Source organism: Prenolepis imparis, unplaced genomic scaffold (assembly GCF_030444845.1).
Source record: "Prenolepis imparis isolate NDT839.2.m4 unplaced genomic scaffold, iyPreImpa1.0 SCAF_5, whole genome shotgun sequence".
NCBI lineage: Eukaryota > Metazoa > Arthropoda > Insecta > Hymenoptera > Formicidae > Prenolepis > Prenolepis imparis.
The window spans coordinates 12,449,773-12,466,517 of record NW_028141163.1 but is presented as its reverse complement, the minus strand read 5'-3'; the positions used below and the strand labels follow the sequence as shown (position 1 = coordinate 12,466,517).

Here is a 16,745-nt window from a genome sequence, read left to right as displayed (position 1 = left end):
GATCAATTATTTTTATTATCATTTATAAGAATAGAGAAAATCGATTATATATAATTTAATGTTGGTTATAGCGTTATACTTGCTATTAATTAAACTATTTGCATTGCACTAATTAAACTTGATGCGCAATAATAATACACATTATATTCGCAGACTGGATTAAATCAGCTCATTGGTAATAACATTGATATATATGCATTGACAATTAATGTACCTATATAATATATACATATATGCTAATGTCTCTTTTCTCTTATTGTGTTTAAATTTCAGACAGTGAGTTTCGTTTCTCACGGCCGTGATGGCCCTTTAGAGGTATATTTGCGTGTTGTACAATATTTGAAGGCTTCTCTTAAAAATAGTTTGCATAACTATGAACTTTGACTGATATGCTTAACTCCGTATTTGCTGAAAAGATTTTATGGTTTTGGATGCAGTGCTTGCTCTTTTAAATCTGTATTTCTCGATGAGAAATATCTCAGTAATTTTAAAGTTTAACGCAATATAAGAAAAACAACAAATATATAACAAAAATTAAAAAATATTTTTCTAAATATTGAATGATACAAATTATAAAGACTTAAAATATATATACATATATACTCTATCGAAAGTTTAAAATACCTTATAATTTTTAAATAAAACAATTGTTTTCGTAAGGAAAATAATTTTATAAAACAATTTTATTTTTAAATATTCTAAAGTACTCCAAATTTTTTAGCGATAGTATATACTTGTATCTCCACCAGTAGCATATACCTGAAATTTTAATTTTTATTGATGACAAAGCGATTAAAGGACATCGATTTAAGTTGAAACATTGATTAGAAATTTTTTTTAAATTACTATACAATTAATATTAATGATCTCCCGTATTCATATATCTTTTTAGTTTCTATTAATAAATTTTTTTCATAAACTTTTATATAGAGTGAAACCGTGGATCCGCATGATATGAGAAAAGAGTTTCTCACTGGATTTTATGGAAGTGCTGGAAAAGCTATAGTCACTTTAAACAAGGCAATACTTTGGACTGATGGCCGATATCATATTCAAGCCGACCATCAGCTGGACTGTAACTGGAGTTTAATGAAGCAAGGTGAAGATGACGTGAGTAAATTAATTCAAATTCATATATATATATACACATATAATGTATAATATGCGAATCTACTGTTTTCTTTTTTTCTTTCTTTTTCTTTTCTCCTTTTAACATCGAGATCCTTAATATATTAAAAATATCTTTCTATTAATTTCAGGTACCAACAGTAACAGAATGGTTAATACACGAGTTTCAAAATCAGTCGGAAATACGTATTGGTGCTAATCCGAAATTAATATCTGCATTTATGTGGGAAATATGGGAAAATGAATTAAGTAAGGATCTCTTAGATAAGCCTTTTTTATATTAAACGTTATATAGTATATTTCTCTTCACTGCATATTATTTATCTAACTAAACACATATATATCTTTTATATTATATAAATCTCTTATTAATTTTATAAAATAGTTTTCCTTTCTGTCGACTTTGAGATAAACTTTGAATAGGGTACCTTCTATCAATAATCGCGCGAAGAAGTCAAATTGATTTTTTTTTTCACACAACTAATGCGATCCTATTCGTATTCAGCGAATTCATCCATAAGCTTGGTCGCAGTCCATAACGACCTGGTGGACTTGATCTGGCAGGTGAATCGGCCCGAATATAATCCACATGGGGCGTATCCGTTGACGGACCAGTATTCCGGTAAACCATGGCAAGAGAAAATTCGGAGTGTCCGACTGGAGATGGAATTATCATCAGCCAACGCGCTTGTCATCACCGCTTTAGCTGAGATAGCATGGCTCTTCAACATTCGCGGCTACGATTTACCGCACACACCCGTCTTAAGAGCCTACGCGATCATCACTCATGGATCTCTGCATCTCTATGCGCCGCGACACAAGATCCTGCGATCCGTCGACATACATCTGAAAATCGACTCCTGCTTTCACGCAGATTGCGTTAAGTAAGTGAGAGATGAAGATACCAAAATATCAGAAATATTACTGAGTGATATAAACTCCAAAAGAATAGATAATGACACAAACTAAGATCGGCAATTAACTTTGTATTTTTTAATACAACTTTGTGTTTTTTAATTTAATTTTTAAGAAAGTAAGAAAACTTCTTTTTTTGTCTTGCAATAATATTGCAAAATCAAAGTTTCATAGTTCTAAACCTTATAAATTGATAATAGAGTCACATAATAAAATCAAACTTGTATAACGATCGAGTATTATCATTATAGATGGCACAATTACACGGCCATTTGGTATGATTTGAAGACTATGTCTCAAGCCTGGAATACAGTGTGGCTTCCATCGCCTTATGGCTATACGTTGGGTGCGTCCAAAGAAATATACAGTTCCGTAAGTGTAACAAAAACAACACGTTTATTTTGAACGTTAAAATGAGCATAGAACGCGATCAAATTTCAAATTCATAAATATAATATTTATAATTTTTTATAAATATTAAAATTTATAGAAGTACATAGAGAATTTTTTTTGCAGATTCCACCAGAAAAGAGATTGGCTAAACCTTCGCCTGTAATCGATTTACGAGCGGAAAAAAACAAAGTTGAAGTGGCAGGTATGAGAAGATCTCACCTAAGGGATGCAGTAGCTATGTGCGATTTTCTAGCTTATATCGAAGAACAATACGAATTGGATTCCGAAGGATGGGACGAGATGCAAGTGGCGAGAGTAGTTAATGAATTCCGTTACGAACAAAATAACAACAGGGGTATCTCTTTCCCGACAATCGCGGGATATGGTTCGCATGCTGCTTTACCGCATTATGAACCAATTAACTTGACCAATATTAAAATCGGAACCACATCCACGTTAGTGATTGATTCCGGAGGACAATACTTGGGTACGAAATTCTAAGTTTTTTTAATTCTGCTTTGCTAGAAATAACTTTTGCTAATTTCATCGAGGTAGGCTCGAAGAACCATGAGACGTGATGTGTGTAAAAAAGCATGAAATTATCTGGCAGATGGTACCACTGATGTGACAAGAACTCTACATTTCGGAGTGCCGACCAACGAACAGAAAAAAGCTTATACGAGAGTATTAATCGGATCGATCGAATTATCGTCTTTGATCTTTCCCAATGATCTGACAACAAATCAATTGGATGCTATTGCACGGAGACCATTGTGGAGTATCGGTTACAATTACATGCATGGAACTAGTCACGGAATCGGTCATTTCTCTTCAGTTCATGAATGTTCGTATAATAAAATTTTCTATAAAATAATTGCTTCACAAAAAATATTAAATATGATTGATGAAAGCCATTCTAATGGAACAATATATATTGCAGCGCCTATTTATATACAATATGGATGTAGAAATTCAGCGTGTGCCCTTAAATTGAAGCCAGGATTCTTCCTATCAAATGAACCGGGATATTACAAAGAAGGCGATTTTGGAATTCGTTTGGAAAATATACTTGAAGTTATTCCAGCTAGCAAATTGGTACATCTTATTATATTCTTATCTGTGTTATAGTCTGTATACTATATATAGCAGCGATAACCTCATCAATATATTTCATACATTTAATAATATAATTGTGAATTATTAGTTGCTAATTGTCAATTGTTTTGTGTTTCAGATTCATAATGGGCAAAAATTTCTCAAATTTAGAGACATTACTTTGGTTCCTTATGAACCGAAACTTATTGACTTCAATATGCTAACTCCATTGCATGTAGGTCTTAAATGCATTAGTCTAATTGTAAAACTACTGAGTTTATACATTATTATAAGAAACATAAAAAGTAACGAATGTTATATTAACACATCTGTTACGCACAGCGACGTTGGCTAAATAATTACAATAAACGTATACGGGAAGAAGTAGGTGCAGAATTGAAAAAAAAATTAAAAATGAAAGCATTTTACTGGATGATGATGAAGACTATGACCATTCCAGAAACAAATTTAGATAACCAGGATTTTTTTCCTGATTATTCTGACTCGATGTCGTCTACGATTAGGCAATTCCACATCTTGGTTGTGATTGTTGCAGTTTATCATATCATAGCAAGTAAACAATAATAAATAACCTATACTTTTATATGATTTTTATTGACATTAAAATAATATCCAAATTTTATTTGCAGATTGCATAAAAATGTGTAATTAATCTGGAAAACATTATTTTCTGAATATTTTAACATACGCGCGCGTTGTGAAACTTTTTTACTATAAAATATACATTTCTAAAGTGTTGATATACAGACTATTATATAATTGTATTTAGAAAAAATCGCATATATATAAATAATAATATTTAATAAATTATTTTTCTATATACAATGTTCCTATTACTCGTTCTTTTCTAGCTTTTTCTCTTTTTCTTTCTTCCTTTTTTCCTTTACTGCTTGATCAAGCATCTCTTGTGCTATATCTTCTAATTGTTCTTCACTCTCTTCTAATGTCTTAGGTATATAAAGTTTAAAATGTTTCAATATATCATCTATAAAAAGATTCAAATATATAAATTTTATTAATAAGCATTATATATAAGTAAATTTTCCTAAAGAAATAAATGCTACGTACCTACAATTTTCTTATCAATTTTATATTCAGCAGCTATGTTTTCACTGTTATATGTTACAGGATCGTGTTTATGATGCCAAATAAATTGCATAGCCTGTTTCATAGAGCACTTTCCTACAGGAATCATTGTAGGTTCATAAAAATCAAATATGAATTCATCTGGTGTATGTCTGTTCTGAGGTAAAAGTCTTGGGTCTTTCGTTGGTTCAATTACTTTCTAAATTAAGAAATTGTAAAATTTTATATTTTTGCTCGATAAATTATTTCCATAGTTTTTCTATGTTCTCACTATCATATTGAATTATGGTGTCAGAAACAAAAAAATCATGAGTTTTATTCTTGCGAAATATATTGAAATAAATAAGTTTTTTTGAATTAAGTCCATTTTTGCTGAAAATTGACTTTTGGTCAAGATTTACAATTATTTATTAATTAATAAATCAGAGAGTTTTGTGTATTTTACTAATTCATATCGAAAGCAAGAGTGATCTCATTCAAAAACTTACAAAATTTATTTATTTCAATGTATTTCATAAGAATAAAACTCATATTTTTCACTTCTGACATTACAATTCAATATTCAGTGAGGATATAGAAACCTTAATAGTAAATAATAATAAAGAAAAATATATCGATAAAGAATTTAAAATAATTTGCTTATGAAAGTTTAAGCAAAAATCACTTTGATATTTGGATGTAGAACTTATTCCAAATAAATATACCTATTAACACATCAAGATTAAATCCGAAAATACAAATTCAAGATATAGCACTCACTTCTGAATCTGTTGATGTTACAAAAACATCTTTCAAACGTTGATCCAGTTGCGTATCCTTTTGATAATGTTCTTTCAGGAAATTTGGATCGACTAAAAACAAAAGGATTACATAACAAACTTGGGCGAGAGTATCAAAGTTGTTCTAATATATCTAAATTAGTTTTCAATTACGGCATGGTATGAATATTGCATTGACGATTCAACATTTACCTTCGTCCGACAATTTTTTTTGTTTTTCCGCGTATGCATATTGAGGTGCAGGTACAGGCTTTTCTCGAGATATGATTTTTTCCGCACGATTTGCGATATTGAACGTGCGAATAGGTCGTGTTAACAAAGAGTAAACTTTTCCCATTGTCGAAGTAGCTTATCTAAAAATAAGAAATAAATTATTCGATATCATACGAAGTGTATGAATGCCAATGACGATGAATCATTGAATTATTACAAATCATAACATAAAGTTATCATAAATTTTAGCTGTAACGTACGAGCTATAATCACAAAATTCAGAGCACATAGTTAATAATGTTCAAGCAAAAGTTTGAAACACAACGTGCAATTAAAATTTATTATATTCTCAATATCTTATGTAGGGTAAGTCTGAGAATCTCGCCGAAGAGAAAAATAAAATCGCGAAGGGGGGAGGGTCTTGTTCGGTGTTTTCAATAATTCGCCATTAGGTTAGAGCACTTTTGGAACATCAGTAATAAAAGACCCTAGAAAGTCTCTAGGTCTCTCTGTCTCTTGATTGGTCGGACGCTCCGAGCCATCTGTCATCGCTCCAAGTCGCACGTTTTACGAACTCACGGACAGCGAAGGAAAAGATGGGTTTCGGAATGTCAGTTTAACGGTGTGTTGGTGTTGTGTGATCGCGCGTAATCGTGGTAGAGTGAGTTCGGAGGCTACGTATCGCGGTGAAAACGTACCGTATGCGCTGATATTTTGTGAAATCGTCGCAGTCGCGGTTGCTCCTGTTGCAGAATATGCCGCTGCCGCTGCACCGCACGGCCTAACGACCGGACGTTATCTCGGCGACCCGCTGCACCGCATCGTAAACGAAACTGGTATCGGAAATTTGACGTAGTCCCGTAACCGCCAAAACTGTAGACGGAAACGCCATCTTGATGTTGATATTTTCATGAATTGGGCAACAATCACTGTTGTCTTTTAATGTAGATTTTATATGTGTCAAAATTATATGTCAATTGATACACAACGCATGAAACTAATGTTCAATTTCTTGGCTTGTTATCTCATGTCAAATGTAACATTAGATCGCCAATAAGAAATATTTATTTTACTCATGTGTTTGTCGTTTAAGCTTAGGTAGAATAATATTTATTAAACATGTGCATATTTGTCTATCTAATCTTTTTAAATAACGTTTTTCTTATTTTATATTGAAATTAAAAATGTAATTTTATTAATTCGTTAATGTATTTTCAATCTTTATTGATGCAGCTTTAAAGGAAGACAAGAATCATGTTTTACGCACATTTTGTGTTGGCCAAAAAAGGGCCTTTGGCTCGTATATGGCTGGCTGCTCATTGGGACAAGAAAATAACAAAGGCTCATGTGTTTGAAACTAACATAGAAAAATCTGTGGATGGTATATTACAACCAAAAGTAAGTATTACCTTAGCATAGATTTGTCGCAAGATTTGTCAAATATTAATGTATCGTAAAATTCTTCCTTAAAATTTGTAACAGGTTAAAATGGCCTTGAGAACATCCGGTCACTTGTTATTGGGAGTAGTACGAATCTATTCAAGAAAAGCCAAATATTTATTGGCTGATTGTAATGAAGCTTTCGTAAAAATTAAAATGGCCTTTAGGCCTGGAATGGTAGACCTACCTGAAGAACATAGGGAAGCAGCCGTAACAGCTATCACTTTACCAGAAGTATTTCACGATTTTGATACCGCTATGCCAGAACTTAAGTAAGTTAATGTTAAACTTTTATCTCCAAAAAATGTAGAGTATCCTAAAAGATTTTACTAATTATCTTAAATCTTTTATTTTCAGAGATGTTGATATTGAAGCTCAATTTAGTTTGAATCAATCTAGAGCAGAGGAAATAACAATGAGGGAAGATTATGGAAGTTTATCTTTGGTTACACATGATCAAGGTTTTGGTGACATGAGTTTTGATGCAGAGCCTCCAGAATTACTGCGACATGGCAGTGGTATGGAACCTTCATTAGACCAGGTATCTATATATTGTATTTATTCTTTTTATAATTATATATATATATAAATTATATTAGTTAGTATTATTTAGTATTATTAGTATTATTTATTAGTGTATATACAATGAGCAAAATACCCTTTATGAATATTTTCAAAAGTAGTTATAATACAAACATTACAAATAATTTAACGATGTATAAAAATCAGTTTTGTTACTTAATAATTAAGATTAGTTAATCTTCAATATTTGTATATTTAAATTAAATTAAATTCTTTAGAAGTTAGTTTCAATTTTATTTCATTAAATAATCAAAGATCATATTTAATAAATCTTTATTAGATTCTTAAGACAACAATGTAACTTTAAGATATTAATTGCTTTTATGTAATTTTAGAGTCACATGTTGTTTAGTGATGGCCCAGGAATAGAAACAACATTGGAACAAAAAGAAAAAGAACCAGTTGCAGGAACATCTGCTACGACGCAACCTATGGACATAGATACACCTATCAGAGATGATGGTTTTGGTGGTCATCTTGGCCAAGATATCATATGTATGATCAAAAAAGTTACTATCATTCTTGTAACACTAAACCCGACAGTAATTTACAATAATTATAACATTTTTTTTAGCGGGAGGCCTTTTTGAAGGTGGCTTATTTGACGAAGCTCCAATGGGTGAAGTACCTGTACCTGAGGTTAGTTCGATAACCGAGCAACAGGAAACAAGTGCAGCTCCTGGAACTGCTGCATCTGTACACGATGAATCTGATGAAGATATGGGCGATCATTTTGGCGGTCCAGCGTCTCCAATGGGAGGCATGAGGTATTTATTGTTTCAGCTTGATGAATTTTACTACATAAAACTTTGATATTGTACAAGTTTGATTAATATAACATATTATGCACAGCTCTGATGGCTCCAGACCGGCTACACCAGCCGCAGCTGGAGAAGAAGCTGACGGAAGAATAAGCGTCGCCAGTCGACGCTTTACACCAGCTCCACCAGTTATACCAGAAGAACATGCCGTTGATAATGTAGAAGAACCAGCACCTTTACAAGATCAAACCACATTGTTACACGACGACGAAGAAAGCTTTGCGTTACCTCCGATCGATGCATCCATTCTAAAAGGTAAATTATTTTTATACTAATGTTGATGCACATTTATTGTAACTAATGAAAAAACATTTATTTCCTTAAAGGCTTCACGAAAACTAAGCGCAAGCGTAAACTCATTGTTGATGAAGTAAAAAATATCTCTGGTGAAGAGATGAAGGCACAGTTATCTGATACTAGTGATATTGTCACGACATTGGACTTGGCTCCACCTACAAAAAGATTAATGCATTGGAAAGAAACAGGTGGCGTAGAAAAGCTCTTTGCTCTACCAGGAAATGCTATTCCAGCTCGTCTTCTATTTAAGGTAATACGATAAGATAATATAATTAAAATAATATGATTTTACATCATACAGTTGCTTGAATATTCCATAATAACATTTAATTTTTATGTTATTAAAATAGAATTATCAGAAACACTTAACTAGCAAGTCTTACGATCATGAAGACTTTGGACGACTTGGAGCTGAGGAAGATGGTATGTCTTTGGAACAAATGAGAGATGCTCCAGAAGAGCAGTCTTCTTATGATCAAAGTATTCTCAATAAGCGTACAGGACGAAAACGGAAAGCGCTGCAGGATGATGACGTTAGTAGTTTTATATATATATAAACACTTTTTTAAAGAAAAATAAAATAAATGCGATAAAAATTTTTATGAATTATAATTTATAATTAATATTAATGTAATTATTATGTTTAGATAAAACAACCTTCTCAGCCACCTCAACCAACGCCAGCGGATGTCAGTCAACCATCGGCGAACGCTGTTGAAGCAGTAGAAATTCCGAGCATAATTGCACAACATAATCTTCCTTCGGAATCAAATATATCGTCTGAAGTACCTCTACCGGCAGAACCATCGGTTTCCGATATAAGTAGCATTGTGCCTTCTAGGGAACCATCGGTGGTACCACCGACTGAAGCATCATTGCTCAGTTCGGAAATACCACAAATCGCACCAGCCGAAGTCAACTCAGTACTCGATACACGCGAAGAAGCGCAAGTACCATCACAAGAGAAAGCTGGTGCCATACAAACATCCGATATGCTGCAGATGGAAAATATGGGTTACGATCAAGTAAGTTGAAACACTCGTCATGTTTAAAATGTGTTGAAAATATTATGCAACTTAAGAGAGTTAAAAAATATGCTTGGTATTTTTATCACTGCTTTGCATCGCATTTTTGAACAAATAATGTTCTATATCCACTGCTCTTTCTTTCGTTAATTTACATTAAAACATTAAAATTATTTATATTGTATAATAGGCACAACCGCAAGTTTCGTACATGGGTTACGATGAACAACATCCACCAGCACATACGCCTGGTGCGATTTCAGAAAGAGGGCCCGCCACACCATGGAATCATGAAGATTACGAGTTTCCGCCATCTGTTGGACCTGTAATTTATTTTATATTTCAAAAACTCTTTTTACATAATGCATTACATTATTACAATATTACAGAAAAATATTTATGAAAAAAATATGAATTACTTATAAGATGCTTTTTCATTTTTCAGCAAGAGGAACAACAAATGGATGAAACTTATGAACAGTTTGAAGAACGTGTTCTTAACAAAAGAGCAGCACACATGTATCACGTTATTAAGAGCAAACTAGATACCAAAGATAAATTAACATTATCGGACATGACATACAAAAATAATCGCAAACAGGTTGGTGCTTCGAAAAACGATTTATTATGTTTATCTCTCTATGCGAAATTTTTATATTGATAAAATATAATTCCATTTTTGTAGGTTGCACAGAAGTTTTACACATTATTAGTTTTGAAAAAGTTCCAAGTATTAGAACTCTATCAAGAATATTCGTATGCTGAGATTATAGTCACAAAAGGACCAAAATTCGAAAATCCCGCGTTGTAAAGGTATTTGTTCTCAGTTATATGAAATTTTGAATATCAGCAGGTGAAAAAAATGTTGATATCTGTCGCACAGAAAATATCAAAAAATAACATTCACATTTTTCATAAATAAATCTTAAAACATTTGTTGTAAAAAGGAATTTGTTTTTTGAACGCAGAATAATTTATAAAAAATGATAAATTATTTTTATTTTGTTTTGTCCCTTATTTTACAAAATTACATATTGAATGCTAATTATGATCACATTAATCATATTGCATTCCTCTTTTTATACATATTACATCAATAGCTTATTTTTTAATTTTAATTTTTTCTTTTTTTTATTTTATTTTTTATTTTTTATTTAGATGGACTCTTCTTGTTAACCTTGCTAATCTTTTTGTTCCTCCAAACTCATGTTTTGCATCACTCATCAATCTAAACAGGGTTAAATAAAATTAGTAAATAGTTAAAGAATATTTTACAACATCTCTATATGTACTACACATTATTAGTGACTTAAGTCTACATTACAAGAAGGTCCAAAATCATAGACATCCTATTGACATAGTTTACTAAATTTTGATATAATTAATTTTAATGGAAAAAATATTTAATATAATAGGATATAATAAGATATTAATGCAGTAAAATATTTCTAGATTGTTAATCTATAAGTTCCAAGAAAACACTAATTCTCGAAAAAATTTATTTATAGTGCTTATATATACGATTATATTTGTAAGCAGTTATTAATGGAAGAGTTGATTTAATTTGAGAATAATAATTTTATGTATTATTTTTATATTATCAGAAAAAATATTCTCTATGTCTTTGAAAAAAATATTATTTGAATACACAAGAAAGTAGATACATAAAAAAACATAAAATTTTATAATTTTCTGTTCATAATCATAGTCTCATTTACAATTGATATATTAATTTCGTGAAAATCGCATTATTGTAAAATATAGCATTTTGCAATATCTACTTGAAGAATAAATAAAAATGATTATTAAATAGATAAATAACATAATTTAATCATAATGCTAAACTGTGCTATTTAGCATAGAAAGTAGCGAGTACTATAGTATCAAAGAAAATTAAAGATTGTTTAATGATTTATTATGACACTTATGTATATACTTACAAATGTTACAAAAAACAACAAATTTTAGCAAAAATTGTTTATTAAAATTTTTCAATATAAAGTCGCAAGTTTGTATTATAAATAAACATACTGTAATCAAGATAACATAAATTATTAAAGTATAATAAGGAATAATTTAATGTCATTAAATTTAACAAAAAAATCAGTTAATTGTCATGATGTAGCAAACATATTAGATAACATCTATTTAACTGCTCATCAAAATCTATAAAAAAATAAATATTATTTATATATAATTGTTTATAAAATGATATATTGACTTTATAAACGTACATATCATATAATACTTAAAACTGTTATTCCATTACTTTCCATTAATAAACTGTTATACTATATATATTATATATGTAATAATTTATATTAAGTTATACTAAAATATTCTTTCATATATAACCATTTCTATCTTTTATATGATGTGCTACAAAAGTAACATCTTTAAACCTAAAATAGGTTTACTTTAATATTCTATTATAGTATTCATTCTTTTTAGTTTTTTATTGCATGGCTATTATTTCATTGTATTAAACAAAAAACAATCTTTAGATGGCACATTAATATAATTAGTATAGAAATAAAAAAAATATTACTGATGTATTATAAACTATGATTATTATATGTTAACTACAATAATTCTATAAAAGTAAAAATTTATTCATACAAAATAAGGGAATGAAGTTTAATAACCTCTTAATTTTTTAATAATGGAAATTCAATAATCACAAAATTAAACTTTTGTTTGGATATCTGTATTCTATATTAATGCAATCAATTAAGTACAGCATCACAGTATGAAAAAGCTTTATTTTAAATTTTTAAATAGCAGTTTCTTATGCATACACAAAAATTGAAATATGAACAGTATGAATATATATTGTGTGTAACAGAAAAATGCACTTAATCTTCCAATTCGCCAGCTTCCATAGCATCTTGATAAGATTTCGTATTTGAACGTTCGGGATCTAGCTTAATCATATCATCGATTCGAAGAATGGTTATAGCTGCTTCAGTGGCGAATTTTAAAGATTTAATTTTTGAAATGGCTGGTTCCAACACGCCGGCTTTTTTGTTATCTCTTATACTTCCTACAAGTAAATCAAGACCCACCCTGCAAGAACAGATGTGTGAATAATTCATTTCAATTACATGACAATTATAAAAATTAGAAAAATCATGAAGTTGTTACCATTTCAGATCGACAAGATCCTGTTTCGTTATACTGGAATTATGATAGGCTCGAAGTTTGGCAACAAGATCAGTTGCATCTTGTGCAGCATTTACAGCTAATGTTTTTGGTATGATTAACAAAGATCGTGCAAATTCCGCTATAGCCAATTGTTCTCGAGAACTCTGTAATTTACAAGAATTGTAAATATCCTAATGCAAGAAAGAGATACCGATAGAAAATATGCAGATAATTCAATAATACCAATGATGTTGCAAAGTTTTCTAGATAAATGGACAGCGCAGCTTCCACACAACCTCCTCCCGCGACGACACTTTTGCTTTCCAAAACTCTCTTCACGACACATAATGCATCATGTATAGAACGTTCCATTTCGTCGCAGTAGTAATCATTTGGTCCGCGTAAAATAATAGAACTTGCAGTACGTGCCTTGGGACTAGAAATTAAAAGAAGAGATTAATAATGTTTTTTCTTTCATTTTTTTCACAATTGTGTAAAACAAAGAGTTCTTGTTACAGAACATATATTTCAGCAGATATATGATAGCAACTGTGTGTGACTTGATACTAGAATGCTTCATAGAATTAGATTTACTTATTAATATGTTAATTAGTTATAAGATATACCCTTTGATAAGAATAAGCTCATCGTCACATATCATTTCTTGCACTACTTCTGCAGCTTCTCCTAAGAAACTGGCATCAAAACTCTCCTCTCCTTCCATATTGGTCAACGAAGTCAGAAAATGCGCGCCTGTAGCTTTAGCAATTCTTTTCAGATCAGCTTTCTTACATCTACGCACTACCATTGTCTTAGCTTCCACAAAATACTGTGAAAAAAAAAAAAAAAGAAATCGTAAATATGTGCTTATACTACTGAAAAATTATCATCTTAAATAGTGACTGTACCTTTAAGCATAGATCATCGATACCGCCAGACAAAAGAACAACATTAGTTCCAGCAGCGAGAATCTTCTGAATACGTTCCTTAGTAATGTCAGCCTCACGTTGACGAACGGCTTCGAGTTTCTCAGGATCTGTAATAAGTACTTCAACACCCAACTTCATCTTCGCCTTCTGCAACGAGAAATCTAGGCACGCAATCTTTGCGTTTGTTATCTTCTTCAGCATCGCTTGAGAAGCGACGGTGCAATTTAAAGCATATCCTTGAATCAAGACAGATTCCCGAACACTTTTTCCATGAGCCTTCAAGACATTGACTGCTTTAATAGGATACAGAGAGCCTCCCTTGCCATCGTTGATTTTTATCGCATTAGTGGCGTCGACTACCATATTACCGAAGAAGTTGGCATCACTAATTATAATCATCGTAGTCATAGAAAATATTTTAAACGATTATTATTGTTCACATACTAAATATCAAGAAAGATTGTGTGTGCAAAAAAGAGATCTCGAATAAGATCAAAAGGATACGCTCCAATAATTTTGCTGGACATAGATGTTTTTGCAACATTGATTAAGCAATCTTTTCCAAGTTCATCCACACTAACAGTTAAATGTTCCTGAATGTATTTGCATGCTTCTCTGAAATTAATTTCATAATTAATTTAGTTAGCTAACATTTTTTCTCTCTTCTTTTTCATACTTTTTGACTAATATGTGATAATTTTTTTTAATTGTTAATTTATTCAAATTATTGAAATTACTTAGAAAATTTGATACACTGAAAACAAAATAATTGTTTGATTAATGAAATAAATCATTAAATTCTTACTTGCAGGCCAGCCTGTAACCACTAATGACAGAGGTTGGATGAATCTTTTGCTTCACAAGCTCATCTGCATTTTTTAAAAGCTCAGCTGCTACTATTACCTAATTCATAAAAAATATAATTATTGCATTAAATATTTTAATTTTGAATTTCATTGAATGCAAATATAAATATATATTACTTACCACTGAAGTAGTACCATCTCCAACCTCCTCGTCTTGTAACTGAGCCAATTCAACTAACACTCGCGCAGCTGGGTGTTCAACTTCTAACAAACGTAAGATAGTTGCACCATCATTGGTAACAGTGACATCCTGAAAATGTTATATAATTATGACATACATGTAATATTTTGTTGCATATATTTGTTTAATATACTATAAAAAATTTAGAAAATCTAAGTAATACACTTACACCAATATCATCAACCAGCATTTTATCCAAACCAACAGGACCTAATGAACTTTTAACTATATTAGCAATAGCAGAGGCAGCCATAACTGAAAGAAATATAAAAATAATATATTTATTTTATATATTCACATTGTTATACATAACAGATTACAATTGCATATATACATATACATATATATATATATATATATATATTCAAAAATTACATATTAAAATATTATATTTACTGTGTATTCTTTAAATAAGATTAATTATTATCAAAGTATAAGCACAATATATGTATGCAAGTATTTTAATACAATCTCTATCTTGAATGTTAAATTGATTTGCACTCTTAAAAAAGGGTTAAGCATTTTTAAATCAGCTGTTTTCAGTATTTCAAAGTTTGCTACACATACAATCAGACATAATTTAACAAATGTAATTAATTATGATAAAAAATCGATAAATGTATAATATTAAATGTTTATTCTATATTTTGCATTAAGCAGTCATTTATTCTACAAATTCAAGCATTCTGTTTACATGTAATTTTGTACTACACATAAAACATAATAATGATTAATATGTCGTTTGTAATTTTCACGATTCCAATTCTACATGATTCATAAATTTTTCAATAAAACAGCAATCGACAAAAATGACATACAGAATTCAAATTCAGATAGAAAACAGACTAATAAGAGCCAAGCGCAGAAATTAGATGCAAGCAAACTTGTTTTTAAATTCTTTATTTAATTTGAATGTTTCGATCCTTCCTTTGGATCATCTTCAGCAGATCGATTAGCAAAGATTTCTGTATCTTGATCCACATCCTTCGTCTTTGACAAGTTTTCAAAGATAATACAATTAAGTATTGCCTTGTATGTCAGAGGAAGTCGCTCCTTGTTCTTGTCGATTTTAGATCGCTTTGAGGACTTATGAAAGATATAAAACGAGGATGTGGATCAAGATACGAGGATTTTTTGCTAATCTGTAGAAGATAGTCCAAAGGACCGAAACGTTCAAATTAAATAAAGAAGAAATTAAACAAATTTGCGTTTAATTTCTGCTCTTATTAGTCCATTTTCAATCTGAATTTGTATTTGTACATCTTTTCGTTTTATGCTATAAAATTTATTTCGAAGTTTCGAGACGCGATATAACCAAACTGTACGAATTGTCAGCCATCCTTACCATTTTGTGTTCGCACCGGAGCACCCGATTGTCGGATGCCTCCAACGGCTAGAGGACTCGCTACTGTCGACATTGCACAGAATTTGTCGATTTACTCTGACACAAGCGAGACAATCTTACAATAAATCTTCACGTTCCTCGTTATGATGAACCGGGAAGAAACTCGCGTGCAGCGACGAATAATAATAATAATGATGAGGATGAGAGAGCCTCGTTTCGAGAGTATCGTTCCTTATTTCCTTTTACGGTCAAGTACGACGACGATTGTTATTGGCTATGCTGTTTTGTTCCCAAATGCGATTGGATGAAAAAACAGCGTGCATCATCGTCCAGTCACGAGGATAAAATAAGAGGTTAGTATTATGATTGAATATATTTCATTCGTCATATGACATTTGTAAAGGGAATTTCTTTAAATCACAGTATAAAGTTGTCATCTTTTTCTCGATCTTATGGTTAGGGAAAAAGAGCTAGACGAAGACTCT

At 30.9% G+C, this 16,745-nt stretch overlaps 4 protein-coding genes across 12 annotated transcripts in view; 2 read left to right on the top strand and 2 right to left on the bottom strand.

Moving 5' to 3' along the window:
- LOC145936682 (xaa-Pro aminopeptidase 1) overlaps positions 1-4,340 on the top strand; it is a 38,112-nt gene extending 33,772 nt beyond the window's left edge. For 3 of the 7 annotated variants that reach the window (XM_083039125.1, XM_083039122.1, XM_083039124.1), the window contains exons 3-13: positions 274-315; positions 931-1,110; positions 1,260-1,377; positions 1,634-2,012; positions 2,295-2,415; positions 2,560-2,923; positions 3,047-3,280; positions 3,377-3,531; positions 3,671-3,766; positions 3,874-4,105; positions 4,182-4,339. In XM_083039125.1, the coding sequence (XP_082895251.1) occupies positions 274-315; positions 931-1,110; positions 1,260-1,377; positions 1,634-2,012; positions 2,295-2,415; positions 2,560-2,923; positions 3,047-3,280; positions 3,377-3,531; positions 3,671-3,766; positions 3,874-4,105; positions 4,182-4,204 (1,944 nt within the window). In that variant the 3' untranslated portion in view covers positions 4,205-4,339. Of the gene's footprint in view, positions 1-273; positions 316-930; positions 1,111-1,259; positions 1,378-1,633; positions 2,013-2,294; positions 2,416-2,559; positions 2,924-3,046; positions 3,281-3,376; positions 3,532-3,670; positions 3,767-3,873; positions 4,106-4,181 lie in introns of all 7 variants that reach the window. The other 4 variants (XM_083039118.1, XM_083039119.1, XM_083039120.1 and 1 more) reach the window with 3 other exon arrangements.
- On the bottom strand, positions 4,128-6,459 carry LOC145936699 (NADH dehydrogenase [ubiquinone] 1 alpha subcomplex assembly factor 4). 2 transcript variants are annotated; one of them, XM_083039151.1, is made up of 5 exons: positions 6,329-6,459; positions 5,610-5,770; positions 5,398-5,489; positions 4,621-4,837; positions 4,128-4,537 (listed from the first exon to the last, which is right to left on the bottom strand). In XM_083039151.1, exons 2-5 carry the CDS (start codon positions 5,752-5,754, stop codon positions 4,386-4,388), a joined length of 606 nt encoding a protein of 201 aa, XP_082895277.1. In that variant the 5' UTR covers positions 5,755-5,770; positions 6,329-6,459; the 3' UTR covers positions 4,128-4,385. The 2 variants fall into 2 exon arrangements, with proteins under 2 accessions (XP_082895277.1, XP_082895276.1); XM_083039150.1 differs by lacking the exon at positions 6,329-6,459 and adding an exon at positions 5,891-6,047.
- Positions 6,327-11,924, top strand: Vtd (RAD21 cohesin complex component verthandi). 2 transcript variants are annotated; one of them, XM_083039114.1, is made up of 14 exons: positions 6,327-6,466; positions 6,864-7,028; positions 7,113-7,342; positions 7,428-7,611; positions 7,988-8,147; positions 8,227-8,419; positions 8,505-8,728; positions 8,800-9,020; positions 9,121-9,303; positions 9,418-9,795; positions 9,986-10,120; positions 10,241-10,396; positions 10,481-10,608; positions 10,954-11,916. In XM_083039114.1, exons 2-13 carry the CDS (start codon positions 6,885-6,887, stop codon positions 10,604-10,606), a joined length of 2,334 nt encoding a protein of 777 aa, XP_082895240.1. In that variant the 5' UTR covers positions 6,327-6,466; positions 6,864-6,884; the 3' UTR covers positions 10,607-10,608; positions 10,954-11,916. The 2 variants fall into 2 exon arrangements, with proteins under 2 accessions (XP_082895240.1, XP_082895238.1); XM_083039112.1 differs by having other exon boundaries at positions 10,481-11,924.
- Positions 11,925-12,537: 613 nt separating this feature from the next.
- On the bottom strand, positions 12,538-16,545 carry Cct1 (chaperonin containing TCP1 subunit 1). The gene is made up of 10 exons (XM_083039129.1): positions 16,261-16,545; positions 15,085-15,170; positions 14,856-14,984; positions 14,674-14,771; positions 14,373-14,483; positions 13,848-14,253; positions 13,566-13,768; positions 13,183-13,375; positions 12,940-13,103; positions 12,538-12,861 (listed from the first exon to the last, which is right to left on the bottom strand). The coding sequence occupies exons 1-10, from the start codon at positions 16,331-16,333 to the stop codon at positions 12,651-12,653; spliced, it is 1,674 nt and encodes a 557-aa protein (XP_082895255.1). The 5' UTR covers positions 16,334-16,545; the 3' UTR covers positions 12,538-12,650.
- Between the last annotated feature and the right edge of the window lie 200 nt (positions 16,546-16,745).